Raw genomic sequence first — 18,629 nt, 5'->3', positions numbered from 1 at the left:
TGAGCTTCAGCTAGCAAGTCCTCTTTGTATCTTGCCCTGGAGTAGTGAGTTTCAGCTTGCAAGTCCTCTTTGTATCTTGCCCTAGAGCAGTGAGCTTCAACCTGCAAGTCCTCTTTGTATCTTGCCCTAAGATAGTGCATCTCAGACATCAAGTCCTTGTTAGGCGGCAGTGTGCTTCCTTGGCAATGAACCTAAAATAGATTTGTAATCATTTCATATATTGTGAGTTGATTCTCCCCATGGTTTTTCCCTGTTTGGGTTTTCCACATAAATATGGTGTTCTCTTGTGCATTGTGTTTCATTGCTCTACTTTCCACTGCTACTAATGAGGTTAAAGATAAGTTGAAATTGTTTTGGGAAATGAAGTTTAAGTTTAAATGTTTTAACGTCTGGGCTGGTTCACCCTCTTGCCCCCTCTCAATCCTAAGGTTGAAAAATAAATTGAATGAATGATTCAATAATCGGATAATTACATTGAACGATATACACACGTATATATAGAGGTTACAAGACGATGTTCTATAATTAGAACATAACGTTAAAGTAAAAGATTAAAGAGCTAAACGCTAAATTAAGCGTGAAAGCTAAATTAAGCTTAAAAGCTAAATAAAGATTAAAAGCAAATTACATAATAAAAAGCTAACTTAACAAGCTAAATAAGTCAACAACTTAAAATAGAAGATGACCATTATAGAAGATATTAATATTATTTTAACAAAGGTGTGTTCAACAAAGCCTAGATCTGACATTTCAAAAACAAAACATATATTATATTTCACATGTTCAATAAAAACAACACTACTTCCAATGATGGCAAGATCGTCAACATAAACAATCAAGATCACTATGTCAGCACCAATGATTTTGACACAGAATGGGTTCAAAATAGCTTTTATCTAAAAATCAAAATCTCTAAGATATCAATCAATTTTTAAATACCAAGTTCAAGGCGCCTACTTAAGTCCATACAAAGACTTCACCAACCTGCAAACCAAAATGTTATTTTCCTAGAACCTACAACCTCTACAATTTGAGTCATGTAGATCTCTTCCTTCAAGTCTTCACGCAAGAAGGCACTTTTGACATCCATATGATATACCTTCCATCCAAATTGAGCAAAAGTGGAGATAACCAACCAAAAGGTTACCATTTTTACAAGAGGGGCAAAGATCTCTTTAGAATCTACCCCTTTCTCTAATGCATATCCTTTAGCAACAAGAAAATGTTTGTAATTGTCTAAAGAACCAATAAATCCATTTGCAACCAATGGATTTCTTTCCTCGGAGAAATGTTGACAAAACCCAAGTCTTATTTTTCATCAAGGAATCAGATTCCATCTTCATGGCAACTTCCCTTGGCCTCTGCAAATATACTAGGCTCAAATATCTATGAAATGAAAAAACATAAGAGCAAAATTTACTTGCTCACCACCTTGCATATGTTGTTCTCTTGATCATATAGATTGATCTCCTATTGCCTTTGGAAATCCATCCTCTCGAACATCATCATGGTATAGTACCACTTTGGTCTCTTTTGTTGGCCCTCCTAATTGTGTTGTGAAGATGCAACATCACTCTCTTCTCCAATTGATCCCTCCTAGAATGTGATGCTTTAAATGTTTCTTGTTTGCTTTCAACATCAAAACCAATTCTACCATTGAAACTTTTGTCAAGTATTATATTCATTATTCATTACTGTTTCTATCTAAATTTTTAACATTTTAAATAAGTTATGCAAACCAAAACCATTTACAGTGTTCAGTATTAATGATGTTTATAGTTCACGTTAACAAGTCAAGCTGTCATGATTGAAATGCCGTATCTATCAATGACATCTACGGTTTCATCCCTTTTAATTTTTGAGTAATAAGGAGACTTTATTTCTTTATTTTATTCCAAGTGAATGGGAAATATTCCTCTTAATAATCTTCCAAAATTTATTAAAGAACTAATAATCTTTCTATAAGCCAAAACTCATAATGAAAATACAACTTAGAAATCAAGTAGGTTGTCGTCGGTTTATCCAACAGGGTAGCAATCAATAGGAACTATCAAGGGAACTAGGCCCTAGAAAGGGTCATGTACCCCCTTATAGTCAACCAACTCTAAAATACAAATTTGTTAGAATTAACACCTTATAAATACTAAAGGTTAAAACTTAGGACTGATATATTAAGAGAGTTATCATGTTTTTTATCATGATCGTGAAAACTAGTTGATTATAGTATTATACTATTTTTGATACTTTAAAGGATGGAATAAACTCACTCAAGAAGTCCTTATAAACCATCTTCTTCCAAGAATATAATAGAATCAACTAATTCTAAATTTTAGTCCATATTGAATAGTATTAACCCACTACAATGTGGTATAAATCTCCTATGATTAATATATGATTGAATAAAGTGAATATAGCACTGGTTCAAATCTCTCTCCTCTTGGATAATTTAGCCAACAGTTGATTCAAAACATAATTGATGATTTTAACTAATGATCATTAGGGTGGTTGAATTATATGATTGTAATGGCTTGTAATGTCCCCACTTTAGCAGTTGACCAAGTGTATGTGTGTTAGCCTAGCTCTACATGGTCCCGAGGGCTAATGAAGGGTTTAAGGGGATCCTGGAGTGTTTTGGCCTAGTCATTTCCAGTTTGGGCTAAAACGGAGTTGATTTACTTAGTTTCAGGCATACTTACTATTTTTAGTAAGTCAACAGGACACGACGGAAGCTAGCTTTGGTGATTGGATTCGATACTCCTCGGCGAGAGCTTTCCGACGAGCTATCACTCGCGCTATTCGGAGTCCGATTGCTAATATATTTTAATGCCTGAAGTGTTATTAAAGTAACATTTAATTTAATTGTAAAGTATTAAAGTGTTACTTTAATATTTATTTTACGGGGATGTGTGCAAATCAAAGGGGCACCCAAGGGAGACATAAGTGAATATTTCAATATGTTTTATATTGAACATCTTTTATCCCACATTGCTCAAGTGAGTTGGGTCGACCCTTGGAGAAAGAATAAAAGGAAGCTTTTGTGGCTTCACTCAGCATGTTGAATATGAGAAGAAATTGATGTGTGAGTTGCAAATCCATTCTTGGCATTAGGGGACGTCTATCCTCTCTTGTGACATTCTAGACGTCATTCCTTTGGGGTTTGGCCTTTGGAATCCATTGCTATCAGCTTCATTAGCAGGCAGATTGGGTGCATCTCCAGCTATAGGCAGATTTGGTGTTTTTGCTCATACCTTCTTCACTTCTTGTCCAATGCTTATGCCATTCTGAAGGGATGATTTTATGAAGATATTGGACTGATTGAAGACTAATTAATACTGTAGCAGCACTGTAGCACAGCACTATTCACGTTACTGTAGCACGACACTATTCACACCACTGTAGCGCGGCACTATTCATGTTACTGTAGCAGCAAGATGGGAAGTCATTGTTGGAACATTATGTCAAAAATGTTGGAGTATTTAGTGAGTTGAAAAATCTGCTATGTATTTGATTTTATTAATTCTGGAAATAATATCATATCAGCAGTAGTTCAATCTTCATGTTGCATATTATTGTAATTTCCTTCTAGTTCATGTTATGTGATTTCAAATCTATGCAAAGACTTAAAAACAAACAAACATTTCATTTTCGAAGCCATAAGGGGGTTTAAACATTAAACGGAGAAATAAGGAGTTGGATGCAAACTGTTTGACTAAATTCCTATCAGCAGTTGGTTTAGTTTTTGGGCATTTTAGGGTGTCCTTACAGTGGTATCAGAGCTTGTTTTTCCTACCATCCTGTGAGGGTTTCATGCGTCCAGCACATCAGTATTACTTGAGGAGAAACAAGTCAAATCCAAACTTACAGAATTCACCAGAGATTGAAGAGGAGGGTGACCCTTTTTCAGCACCAGCCATGGGTGACAGAGATGGGGAAAGGGGAGAACCTAGCACTAGGGAGATGCTCAGTGATCTTGCTAGGGGTCAGAGGGAGCTCCAGGCTACATTGCAGCAGATGGCTATAGCCATTACACAACATTTGACGAGAGCAAATCAAGGCAATAATGCCAACCAAGGTAATAATGGCAACCAAGTTAATAATACCAATCAGGGTAATAATGCTAACCAAGGAGGTGGACAGGGTAATGGAGGTAATGGAGACGCATCGGTTAACAGGGGAACCAAGACATATGCTAGAGCAGGTTCTTCTACTACGAGACCACTCATGCCACAGTTTCCTCCGAGACAGAATGACCAGAATAATGCCGGTCCTACACAGCAAGAGATTCAAGATATGATTATGGATGATTGGAGGAACTCTAGCCCTGATTTACAGGTTGAGATGACATTCAGGGAATATATGGATGTTAGACTCAAGAATATGCCCATGAGAGGAAACCGACAACAAAATTATGAGATGAGGAAGAAGTTGGGAAAGTTGTCTATTCCATACTATGATGGTACAGGGAAGGCTTCAGCACGAACATGGGTCCAGAAATTAGATACTTATTTCCAGCTTAATCCCATGCTTGAGGAGGATGCGATTAAGTATGTTGCATTGCACTTGGATGGGAGTGCACACGAGTGGTGGCACCATGGTATGGTCACATTGGGCCATAACCAGATAGACACATATGCAGAGTTCACTGAGAGGTTGATTGACAGGTTTGATACGAAGGATCCAGAACTCCATTTCAAGGAGTTAGCCCAGTTGAGACAATGGGGTCCTATCGACAGTTACATCTCAGATTTCCAGAGTCTATCAGTGTTGGTTACAGACATTTCGAAGAGGAGGTTGATTGTACTGTTTGTGGATGGATTGTCAGAGCCTCTTCGTGGTTGGGTGAAGGGACATGATCCCCTCACATTGCAGGATGCCATTCAGAAGGTGGGAGATCTTGCACCTTCCGCTTGTAGGAGTAAGTTCACTCCTAAGGATCCACACTTCAAGAAGGATAAGGATAAGAAACCTCTACATAAGGATTCTCAGCCTCAGAAAAAAGAATCAAAGAGGTTAGACGATGAGACACTGAACGAGTTGAGGCGGAAAAAACTATGTTTTCAGTGTAGGGAACCGTGGGATTTATCTCACAAGTGTCCTCTGAAGGCTAAGGCCAACCAGATGGAGTACTTCTCTGCTGAGGAGTCACAGTCAGAGGATGAGGAGCAGCAATCAGAGTCTGATGGTGAGAGCAATGCCACTGAGGAGGGTTCAGGGAATGAGAAGTCCCTAGCTAGATTGACAGGTGCTCAAAAGGCAATTACTTTTAAGGTGCGTGGCACCATACAGAGACAGAAGGTGGTTTCTTTGTTGGACACTGGGGCCACACATAATTTCATAGATTCACAGTTAGTGGCTAGGAGAGGGTGGCAAACTGAAGAACATTCAGGATTCCAAGTCATGGTAGCTAGTGGTCACAAGTTACTATGCACACAGAAGATTACAAATCTTCGCATCAGATTGGGAGATGGTTATGAGCTCCAGGATGAGTTCTATGTTGTGGAAATGTGTGATTATGACGTTATCTTAGGGATGACTTGGATGGCACCGTTGAGAGAGTTTACTCTCAACATGGAGAGAGTAGAGATGAGGTTCTAGCATGAGGGCAGGACCGTGGTACTCAGAGGATTATCAGATGGCAGTTGTAGGGTAGTTGGAACATTATGTCAAAAATGCTGGAGTATTTAGTGAGTTGGAAAATCTGCTATGTATTTGATTTTATTAATTTTGGAAATAATATCATATCAACAGTAGTTCAATCTTCATGTTGCATATTATTGTAATTTCCTTCTAGTTCATGTTATGTGATTTCAAATCTATGCAAAGACTTAAAAACAAACAAACATTTCATTTCCGAAGCCATAAGGGGGTTTAAATATTAAACGGAGAAATAAGGAGTTGGATGCAAACTGTTTGACTAAATTCCTATCAGCAGTTGGTTTAGTTTTTGGGCATTCTAGGGTGTCCATTACATGGCTATTTATTTGAGTTTAGTTATTACTCGTCATGAATTCGAAGTAATTATTGCGAGGTAGGCATTAGTAACCCCTCATGTAATTCATCATAAGTTGTAAGAATTTGAAAATTGGATAATCTTTTAAGTTCTCATACTAAGAATATGTGATCGTTTATTATAGAATTTTGGATGTATTATTGATTTTGTGGACCAAATTAATTATAAACTTAGGTGGTGGGGGATGACAAATCTTAAGAATGGGATCAATTCATGATCCAATTTTAAAAGTAAATAATAGAAGAACTTAATGATCACAGATAACAATGAAGCCCTATTAGTATTAGTTTATAACAACTGGAAAAGGTAAGCTTAAGCAATCAACTCAAGTACATTTTGCAAACACAAGAGTAACTATAAGTAGCCTAGAAATTAATATTACTTTTAAATGTTTAAATTAGGCTTAAATCATCTTTGATACCAACTTCACAAAAACCAACCTCCTTTGTATTAATTTTTTTTGGTGCAAACACAAAGTTCTCCCATTTCTTCGTAGCATATCATTCCAACCTTGAGAATTGCATTCCTCTTTTTCATCCTCAAGAAAGAATCATTCGGTTGATGTTAATGCTTTTGGAATGAACAGGATTCCCAAAGCATCAGGCAAACTTGTCATGGTTTCTAGCTGCAGACATGGTGTAAGAGGAATCTTCTCAAATTACTAAAATTAGTGACATATTTGGAAACAAGTTTGCAGCAAAAGAGAATGTATTTCGAAAAAAACAATCACTATGCTCAATAGTGAATAGGTATATTTAGCCTAGCATAATGTGGTTATAAGATTATAACTAAACACGATGGCACCATACCAAAGCCAACATCTCAGAAGATCAGTCAAATTGATATCAGAAAAAGTATAATAATAACTATGAAAATAAGCAAGTGATTCTAGATGGCACAGGAATGGAAGAGCTCAGTATCATACTCAATGAAAGCAGGTTATAAATTCCTTTCGAACAAATGTGGCCACATGACAGAAAAATTACTCATAGTCAGGTCTTGATCCCTCACAGATGAACAATGGTTGATTTTTTCTCTTGGCTGCCTTCTGTCAGTAATTTTCAGTCATTTGTGAATCTTGTGAAGGTGGATCCTGCGTGATCCCATAAGATCTGAACCATGTCCATCTGAAGGACAGAAAAAGAAACATGCTGTACCATCATGGCCTTATGTTACTGCTGCACACCAGCAATTACTGGATGTTTTTAATCAACCCAAGCATCCTGTCTCTTCTCAGGTTCTGGAGGAATCCTGGTAGCTCAGCCCAACTATCATTTGGTGGAAAATATGGCTCTGTCTTAAAAGAAATATCTCTCAAGGTACTCAATGATTGGTTTGTTGGGTTGAGGCCCATATAGTTGGGAACATTTAAGAAGAAATCAGCTTTTTGTAATTTACTTTATCCACTTTTAATCAGACGTGTCCATTCTGAAAAGATTTGTTCCCCTTCCAAAGCCAATCCTTAGACCCAGTTATGTGGTTGATGAGAAAGCTTATAAGTCAGGAAAGTGGAAACCTACCCCTCTCCTCCCCTTTTTTTCTGTAGAAGCTAAGCAGAGATTGGAGAGTCAATGGACATGACGAGCGAAGCTGCAGCCAAAAGGAATTTTTAGTGACCACATTGGGAATCCTGTCTGTTGGTATATGGAGGGCCTAGGACTTCACATCAATAACTTTGAGGAAGCCATATGAATTAGTTGGAATCTTCCCATGGCCTTAGCATCATGGGCTGTAGAATATTATTGTGGTAATAGATATGCAGGCTCCCACCCCACATTTGTCAAAACTCTCCCAGCAATAAGCATCTGAAAATACTTGTTCAGGAGATAAACAAACAATGAAATTTCTGAGTTTAATGCAATTTCTACTCCACAAGAAAAAAATGAGGTTACTGACCCGTTGGCAAAGTGGACCACATCACTAAATCCTATGAAGTATCTTTCCAAGAGCAGTAAAGTAAGGACTTGAGGCAGATAAGGCCATAAGTATTCTCAAGTTTACTCTTACAAGGTGGGTAAACAGTTCCTCAGCTGCGGGATAAGGCATCCTTTGCTAATCCTGACTGAAATACATGCTGTAATTTATACTTACCTCTTTTTACTATTAATACTAAATCTAATCCTTTGTTTAAGGCTAAGCTATATCAGAATTGCAATTTGGTTGCTAACAGGAAGACTATTATTAAAGAAAGATGCACGTCAAATGCTACTGAGTGATTTGTTTTAAGGAATTTTATCTCCAAACGTGTGGAAGTTGAGCAGAGCACCAGACATGACCCTTGGGCAGGTTGTTGATAGTTATTTTACAATTTTTAAAATTTTCATTAGTAATATAAACTTTTTTATCTTGGAAAAAAAGCAAAGTATTTGAGAACGCTTTGTAAATCTATAATGAAATGAGAACTATCCTTTCACAAAGCCTGACATTAGATGGCAAGAAGGTGAAAACATTGAGGAAGTCTGTTATTTTAGAGAGATATTTCAAATGCTACCAAGTAATTCTTTGTGAATAAACCTTTTATCTCCAAATGTGTGGAAGTTGAGCAGATTAGAAAACCCAAACAGTCAGTTGAAGACATTAAGTTTCCACAAACAATTAGATTTGGAAGAGCAGTTTCTGAATTAGATTGTGTGGTAGTTTTTGCATCAACGTTTCGGATCATAGAATGAATGATCCGAAACGTTGAACTAAAAACTACCACACAATCTAATTCAGAAACTGCTCTTCCCAATCAGTCAGGCCGTTGATGGTTATTGTACAATCCTTAAAAGTAACAATACTTTTTTTATCTTGAAAAGAAAAAAATAAATTATTTGGGAAACATATATTTACATGCTTTGTAAATCTCTTATGAACTGAGAACTAACCTTTCACAAAGCCTGACATTAGACGGCAATAAGGTGAAAACATAAGGAGTATGTTCCTTGCATTCAACACATCTTATATTCTGTTCAACGAAAGCAAAAGCATATGAGCAGTCCATATTAGAATGATTCAAAGCAAACTTAACATATAAAAATTGCAGAATGATTAGTTCAGGATTGATTGCTTATTTATTTATTTTTAAGCTACAACAACAATCAGCAGAAATCGTAATGATACAATTCCCAATTACAGAACCAAAATAATCAAAGAATAGGATGCTGCTTAAGATAGGAAAGATCTATGCAGCAAGAAAAAGAACCACTTCTTATATCAACATAATCAGGGTTACCAGCAATAGGCACCTGAGATATTTCAGGGATTAACATTACTTCCTAGATATAATTTGTATCAAATTAATTACAAACATTTGAATCGCTTGTTATCTCAAAACAATATGTATCTCAATGAGTGAACTACAAACATTATTATTAGTCATTTCCCCTCCACCTATCTCGCCCTCTATCTCTCTCTACATATACATGTATATATAAACGCATAGATATGTATGTATATATTCATGCATTCATACATTATAGTGGTAAAGTAAAATTATTTGTATGGCACTTATTGCAATAGATTGGAGGACTTCAGGAATAATCTCGAATATAGTCAAGCTGCATCAGTAATGGTTCTTGGGCCAAGATTTGGCATATTAGCCACAAGAAGTGCTGGATTCTTCTCCTAATATTTTCCACTCTTTTCAATAGCCAAATGCAATGCTAAATTCTACTTCTGTATTTTCCACTCCATACATTAAAAAAAAAGGTTCCCCAGAAAGTGCATCCTGCCAAACTTCCAACTCCCCTTACCCCCCACAATTCGTTTACCCATTTCCAATACTCAGAGACGCTTAGGATACATTTTCTCATCATCCCTGGCCAATTTTTTCAAAAGCTATACCCAATAAAGTAAATAATCAGAGTAGCATTTCACAAGTGTCCCCAAGTTTCATGACATTTTTGTAACCTCTCACCATACGGCCGTATGGTGTACCCAATAGAGAAAACACCAAATGGGCAATTTGAAAGTGCCCCCAAGTTTCATGTTAATATAGGAAACCCCTACCTGGCCCGGGGATGGCAAGAGGTTTTAAAATTGCTGAGGATACCAAGAATCTCTTTACAGTTTCAAGGATGTTCTGCCATCCCCAATAGTATTCTACATCCCATGATTTAAAAAAATAAAAAATTACATTAAGTCTAATGGAGTATCATTTTTTTTCCTTGGATATTTATGGAACAGTGGACTGAGCTATACCTGATTTTAATTTTAAATTATAGTAAACTAATTGTTACAAGTCAAGACCCATGTAAGTTATAGATTGCAAACTTGCTAAGTGCTCACGACTCACAATTACCTGCAAGAAAATATCACAGCCAAGTAACTTGCTTATTTACTTGCCTATGCCAAGTTTCGCTAAGTTAATGAATTTTAGCATTCTTTCTAATTTGCCAACTTTGAGTCAAAATTGGGTTTGCCAGGTTTTTTCTGAATCAAAAGCTTTAAAATTGTAATGTCCCCTTTTTGGGATCACCTTATACTTTGCCCTAAATTCACAAATCCAGAATGAAACAAGGGCAAAACATAGTTAGAGACATAATCTTCACTCAAGAATAAGATGAGATAAGTCTGTTTGGAAACCTGCGACCAGATCTGACAACAATGTAGATATAACTCATGAAATACATCCAAATCTAGGGTTAGTAAATATATACATATCGATGTACACAACAAATCTCAATGTTTACATGGAAGCTCAACCATAACAAGGGTTGTGTTGGGGGATATGATGAGGTGCCCCAAGTATCCTCTACCCTAGGCCCAACAGAAAGACCTTATCCTCTATGGCCTCATATGGTCCTTAACCGATGGTCCTTAACCATCATCATGAGGTGGTGTACCTAGTGAAGGCTTTACGCCGTTCCCCTCCATCATGTCAACCTCTCACCTGTTAAGATTGATTCACTTCAATAATTGATCAATGTGGAGATAGTAGGGGAGCTGCAATAGGGTGCCCTTGACCCTCAACCCTAGGCCCAAGGTCAAGACCTTATCCTCCTTGGCCTCATGTGGTCCTTAACTGATGGTCCTTAACCATCATCATGAGGTGGCCTTGTGGTCCTTATCTTTACGAGGCGCCATACCTAGTAAGGAATCTTTCACCGTTCCCCCTCTTTGCACTCTCTTCCTTTCACATAATTGATAAGTGCATGGATATTTAGATTCAAGCATATTTCTGATTGCATATATATATATAAGCAATATTACTTCTTCATACCACAGTAATCTAATAGATTATAACAGATTGCATTTGCTGATGCAGATGTCATTCTGGTTTGAATACTGCCATAATCCTTAAATTTCACTCACAAGTCTGCTATATATCTGCTCATAAGTCTGCCATGATGATCTTCAAATCGGCACATAAATCTCCTTCAGAAATCTGCTATAATTTACAATCAGATCTTGTCTAAACAAAATCTCCTCCCAGGTCAACTATTAGAGTCTGATTCTTCATTTCTTCAGATCTGCTCATGTGTGACAGGATAATCCCGAATTGCTTCTGCTGTTTGTTTGATTGTCTCTGCAATATGAGTGCTTTTGCTGGATGATCGATTGTGTCCTCTTCCCCTCGCTTCCTTCCAATGGAGTGTTTCTACATATTTTCTTTGATTAGGAAGGAAAGGTTATGCTCTTTCCAGCAGTCATGGCTCTTGAAAAGGGGTAGCCTTTCATATGGTCTTTTCTACTTCTTAACTAATCGCTGTTAATATAGACAAATTCATGCTATTTCTGTTTATGATGTATTTCTGCTTATGTCTGCTCTTACAATTCAGAAAGATATTGCAATGGATGGATGCCCAAATGAGTCTCAACATACCTCTTATTTATACCTTTCAATTAACACCCCTTTATCAAAGGTTGCAACTTTCCTAAGAAGGTCGGCTAGCAACAAGTTTAATTATATAATTTTTATTATTCCCAAACCTTGTCCAAATCTGGGCACTCCATAATGGAGGTCGGCCCTAGCAAAGTAAATTTAATTTAATTTAAAAAATAGACAGGTCCGCCATAAGTCTTATTTCATTCATCTTGACTTGAGTCGGCCCTCCTTGATCACCCCAGATATTAATTGCCTTTCTCCCTAGTTGGCCCTTTGCATTTGTTTAATCATTTGCACTTGGCTATATAATGGAGGTCGGCCCTGGTAAAGTAAATTTAATTTAATTTAAAAAATAGACAGGTCGGCCATAAGTCTTATTTCATTCATCTTGACTTGAGTCGGCCCTCCTTGATCACCCCAGATATTAATTGCCTTTCTCCCTAGTTGGCCCTTTGCATTTGTTTAATCATTTGCACTTGGCTATATAAATTTGTGACTGGGTTTAAAACTGCTGCGACCAATGGTTTAGGACTACTGCAACTAGGGTTTTAAAACTACTGAGACCAGGGGGTATGACAAAAACTTTGATGTATGTGTTACACCCATATGAAACTCAATGTCTGTACTCAATCATAACCTGTACTTGATTGAGAATTTGAGGCTCAAGACAAAGTTTACACTTCGTGATTGAAAACATTGAACAAATTCTATTTTTATGTTATATGTTTTTTCTATCTCTACAGACTATATCTACAAGTGTTTTATCATTTGCAAGAGTAACACTTTTTTCCCCTGTTTTCACAAATATTTCACTGTTCTTTAGTTTACTGAGCTTTTCCCTCTTTAAAAGCAAATAATTGGCTTCCATTTACATTTTCAGTTTGCCAATTAAACTGAAAGCGATTGTGGTTGTATACCCTAAACTTCTGGCACCAGCGAACTAGGCATAAATACACTATCAACAAAGACTCAACAGTGAAGACATCTGCAAAGGCAACACCAGAGAGGAGCCTAATAGGCTAACTTACAGATACAGCTACCCTATGATCCATGTACAAGCACAAATACTTCAGCAAACTAACTTCATGGTCTTTCCTTATTTTACTTAGAGGGATCAAAGGGTGGCAAGATTGTGGAGCAGCATCCCAAACCAACATCATTGAGGACCTGCAATCACCAGCTTTCTCACTACACTTCACATCATTACTGATATTTGTTTAATATCATTTTTGGCTATTAGTTGCATGTTACCATCAATTTGACCTTCATGACCCATATTTCATAAGATGTGATTCATTAGAGGCCATCTCTCATGAGCTCATATGTTCCATTTAGCACTTATTCGCAGTGGCTAATGGAGGATGTCCATCCTAACCAAATACACTCTTTCTAAATTCTCCCAACCTTAAAGTCACCAAGTTGGTATCGGTGACTTCTTTCCATTTTAAAATAATCTTTGTTTCTGGGAGGAATCATCTTCATTCGTTTTTTATCTGTGCTTGCCGGGACATATTCGCCACCTTGCTGGATTCTGCCATTCCTGCAAAATAAAATAATTAACATTAAATTCCTGACAAGAGAATTCTAGAAATTTGCCAGGGGAAGAATTTCATGTTGCTACTTCTAGACTTGGAATAAATATAAAAAAACCTCCAAAAATGAGAACTTCTGGATAAAAATCACGCCCTAGCTTGTTCTTCACTTTGCTCTTGCTTCAATTTCTCCAAAACATGATGTGAAGAATGAATTCCAAGACCTTGTTTAAATAGAAAACGTCCACCAAGCTGCTAAGTTGGAGATGAGATAATTTTAGCAATTGCATTTATTCATTCTAATCACACTTGATGTTTCCTTAATGAGGAGATAACTCGCCATTCCGGTGGACCCCGCTGTCTCTTGAGTTCAAAAATAGGAATTTCCATAATCTCTTAAGTTACACTTCATTAATTCAGAATATTCCATTTTGCATGTTGCCAACTCATCTTTCACAAGATTCTTTCTATCTAAGCCATGGATTCCACCAAGTGATGGACAAATTGCTGTTATTCAATACCTACCTAAGCCATGGATTTGGGAGGCTACTGGAAATATCTTAGAGTAGGCTGGACTTTTCAACCTGAAGTGGAAGTTAATGCCTTATAGCTGGACCTTTTGGCACCAAGTGGAAGTAAGCATGATGGCCAGGCTTTTAGGCCTCGACTAGAATTGTTATATGCTTGGCTAGGCTTTTCATGGCCAGCTGGAAATAATCTGAGTTTGAGCGTGGATTTTGCTAGCAATTGGAAGTGACCTTAAGACAAGTCGAGGATATTGAGGGTAAGTGGAAGTCATGCCAAGCAGGTCGTGGATTTGACCACCAAATGGAAGTCCTCACTAGTTGGTCGGGCTTTTAGTGGGTCCCTCGAAGTGCAACATCAACATCAATTGTTCAATATATCGTCCAAGGCCTCCTCATTATTGCTTAGTTGACTTTACCAACCTTAATCAACTTTCTCCTTCAAAACATTAAGTGTTCAACTTCACCAAGCATTGATCTCAGCAAAATGAAGGGCATGTACACCTAGCCGTGCTTTTGATAGCCAAGTGGCAGTAGTCCAAGACTGGTCAGGCCTTTTGGGTGCCACAGGAAGGTGATGTGAAGGCAGGCCGGGGTTTTAGGCCTGAAGTGGAAATGAGCAAAGAAGTCCGGACTTTTCCAGGGTAAGTGGAAATGGTGTGAAGCTGGCCAGACTTCTAGTCCCCAAGTGGAAGTGCTAAATTTTACTGATCTTAATCACTTCTTCTTTTCTTCATTAAATCAATCAATTGCCTGATTGAACTTTCAAATTATTCTTACCTTTTTCCATCAAAGCAACCTCATCTCCCTTGAGGCATTAAGACAGCAATGCTTCCATTCATCATTGCTCCCCCTCCTTAGGTCGGGCTTTCGGTATGGCCAGACTTATGAGGGTCAAGTGGAAGTACCTAAGGCTGGCCAGGGTTTGGGGGGTTCACTGGAAATCCTCCAAGATGGTCGTGGATTTCACCAGCAAGTGGAAGTCCGGGGATCCCAACATGTGGAGGAAGTGAGGATGACTTCTCTAAGTTATTGATCTTGTGAATCCTTCCACCTTTCATCAAACTTTCCTTTGCTTGATCTTCATAAAGATGTGAATGAGCAATGTTTCCTCTCCTCCTCCTTCACCAACCTTGCTACCTTCAAGCACCTAAATGATACCTTCAATATGATGCTAACCATCCTTCAATATGATGCTAAGGAGGATTCCCCCTAGGCCATGGATTTGAGGGTATGAAGGAAGTTTCCTCCCTTGATTCTAACCTAAGGAATCCCACAGGCTTGCTTGACTGCCCACCACACTTAAGAGTCATTATGTCTTGACCTAGAGGTTGCACTGTGAAGAATCACTCAAAGACCACCCTGACTCTATCTATCATTTGGCTTGCACCTATCACTTAAGAAGACATTTAATCTAGTCTGGAGGGAGACCTGACTGCTGTCAGACTACCCGACTTGATCACTTCCTGACAATCAGAGGCACTGCATCTCTTCACAAGAAAAAGGTTAAAGATTGAAGAAACTACTGGCAAGCTAGACAACTAAACTAAGGCAACTAACCTACAAGCAAAAATTGAGGGTCCCCATTTGCAATGGGGCTATGTGTGAAAACGTCACAACATTGCCCATGGAAGAAGAAACTATTAAATTTCTATTTTTATTTGATTGTTTGTGAAAACACTGAATTTACAGACTTTGTGTTGTGAATCCTTGTGAATGGACTTTGTGGCATATACATGTAATCAAATGTAAGAGAAGACTTTGTGCTTTTAGATTATCTTTTTGCCCTGTTTACATATATTGCTCTTTTCTCCATTCTCATTTGAGATAAGGATTTTCTCATTCATTCTTGTCTATTTTTGAGTGATGCATATGGATTTCTATGTTTATTCCATCTTGGGTTTCTCCTGTTCTCCCTTTCCATTCTTTTTTCCATTTTGCTTCTTTTAAAAGTACTCAAAAAGCCCCCAAACCCTCAAGGACACGAGGGAGCTAGTCCTCTCAAATGTAGAGAAAAATCACTTGTCACATGGTGATTTTGTAATGACCCCTGACTATAATATTCATATAAATTGCTAAAATCTGGAATAATGCAATGAAAATCAGCCAAAGCATTCATACAAAATACTTAGGTCTGAAATGCCCATATAAATAAACAAATCTACACATATAAACTGGCTAAAACCGAGTATTTGATTCAAATAGTTCATTCAATGATTACAAGATTTGTTGCTTCAATTGTTTGTTGATAACAAAGATTACAATTATCACAGATATATTTGAAATGTTCAAACACCCAAATGTTATAATCCATTAAGCTTGAAGTCCAGATGCAACCTCCATATGATGTTGCCCTTGGGAGTCCTAAGAGGTTTCATCCTCTAAACTCCCATAAATCAATGGCATTTCATCCACTATTCTCCAAAACCTAATAGTTTTCGTCCTCAAATCCAACAAGCGAACACAAGTGCTCGTCTCTACAATTTTGGGTTTGTTGAGACGATGTCCAAATGGCAAAGACAATCCAACTTGATGAAATTGCCCACCTTATAAAGATTTTGGAGGCCTAGAGTGGACCTCATCATGTTGAGAGTCATATGAAGTTTAATGACATTTTACATTCAAATTTGGGCACATGAATGGCATCCTTGATCCGCCCTAATGATCAGTGAATCCCTTTTTTTCCTAATTTCATTGCAATTCTACCAATTTCATTGCCAAGAATGATCACGCCAAAAATGCTATCAAGCCCACACCAAAATCCTTTTCTTCCGGAAGAAGGAAATGGTCACGCCAAAATGCATTCTTCTTCCCTTTTCCATCTTCTAGAAAAATCAGCTCTTATTATTTTGGCTTTATTTCTTATTAATTTGAATGCATTTAAAATCACATAAGAGGCATGCCATAATTATGTCTTACCACTACAGCGATTCAAACCAAAAACATTTTTCCTTATTTATGCCCAATAATGTTCGCATTTAAATCATTTATATTTCATTTAATTTCCACCATTCAATATATGGCTTTTATACCCAAGCCAATAAAAATTATTTGGTGCTTAAAAGTTATATTATACTTCTTCCAATAACGGCACCCAATAAGAATTTAATAAAAAGACCATATCGAAAGATTGGTCAAAATATTTAATAACAATATAATATGATAAAAGGGATATAAATTAATATTTATATTTATATTAATGCATGAGCGATAAAATGATTAAATTTCATAATTAAAATAATTGATAAATTAACTTGGTATACCAATCCACGACTAGAGTCGTGAAACCCTAAAAACTCCTATACAAACCAAATTAGGGTTACTTGACACAACTGATTGACGAAAACATGGTCAACATGAGACGACCTGACTCAACTTATGGTTAGGGTTTCCAGATGGCATGAGTTCTCTTTTATTTACCTCCCGACCTGATGATACTTCCCCTCCCTTCTCGGAGTGTTGATGTGTGTTTTATGCACATAACATTTCAGAATAAAATACCAAGGTAATTTACCCTCCCTTGAACAAAATCACCTCAGATGCTAAGAATGAGATCAACTAAAATGATTCCAAGGTTTCTACATGTCAGGTCTTGACGAGTGGGTAACTCAATGGTCGATGTGAATTGCTGTTTTCACTTGGGGACTTACGCAATTCACATCGACCATTGAGTTACCCACTCGTCAAGACCTGACATGTAGAAACCTTGGAATCATTTTAGTTGATCTCATTCTTGGCATCTGAAGTGATTTTGTTCAAGAGAGGGTAAATTACCTTGGTATTTTATTCTGAAATTTTATGTGCATAAAACACACATCAACATTCTGTTGGCGCTAGAAGGAGGGCTCGATCGCGATGAATGCCTAAACAGCTAGACTTTTGATTCTATCAATTCATGTTTGCGGGAGTAATCTTAAAGAATTTTTTTCACCCTCCTCCAGCGCTCAACAAATAATTGGTGCTAGAAGGAGGGCTGAGCATTATCATGCCGTGAGTAGCTGAACTGCAGATCCTATCAATTCATATTTGCAAGGAGTTTTTCACGCTCAACATTCTTTTTGGCCAGCCTGATTTGCAATCATCTTCGAAGATTATGTTCCAGAATGGTGTTGCCTGAAGAAGAACTTATCCAAGGTGAACAAATAGATATCATTTCACAATTCAACACTCTTGCTTGGAGAAACCAAAGTAGTCACGCTGAATTCAGATAAGTGAGAAAAGTGATAGACAAAGAAGAGCAGTTGGGAAACTTGCCTCCGATTATCATTGTTCCTGGAGCAGTTGATCGTGAGAACCAGTCTACCAATCAGCCTTGAAGAAATTGAACCAGTTGAAGATTTCAAGTTAGTATGAGACACAATGGTGATGCCTGATCCTGATAGAACGAACGAGCTTGAATTGGACGAACTTGAGTTCAAGCAACCGAACCTGGGAGACAAAAGAAAGATTATATCCAATTTGAACAACTTTGCCTAGGATGTAAAAACAAGTGCACCACAATACATCGGAGTTTCTTTTGTCTTGGACGAAGAAGAAGAGATAGCTGAACGAATTGACGAACGAATTGAGGAGCAGATTGAAAGAGATTTACTTGCTCAAATATTACAACGTCTGGATAGATCACGTTGGATCACATCAATTCCTTTTCACCTGAGAGACTTCAGAGAATTCTAAAATCTACTCCTGGAGAACGAAGACATTGTGAGTTGAGGACTCCTCGTAGATCCAGACTTGGAAGGCGGGAGGCTTCACCA

The 18,629-nt window shown here is 37.5% G+C and overlaps 1 protein-coding gene across 1 annotated transcript in view; it reads right to left on the bottom strand.

Moving 5' to 3' along the window:
• The window catches only part of LOC131031559 (uncharacterized), a 69,411-nt gene that overhangs the window by 12,894 nt on the left and 37,888 nt on the right, over positions 1–18,629 (bottom strand). The window contains exon 2 of the mRNA XM_057962706.1: positions 8,878–8,957. Within this exon, the coding sequence (XP_057818689.1) occupies positions 8,878–8,957 (80 nt within the window). The remainder of the gene's footprint in view (positions 1–8,877; positions 8,958–18,629) is intronic.

This window comes from Cryptomeria japonica, chromosome 8, assembly GCF_030272615.1.
Source record: "Cryptomeria japonica chromosome 8, Sugi_1.0, whole genome shotgun sequence".
Lineage (NCBI taxonomy): Eukaryota > Viridiplantae > Streptophyta > Pinopsida > Cupressales > Cupressaceae > Cryptomeria > Cryptomeria japonica.
This window is presented reverse-complemented; position numbering and strand designations above follow the sequence as displayed.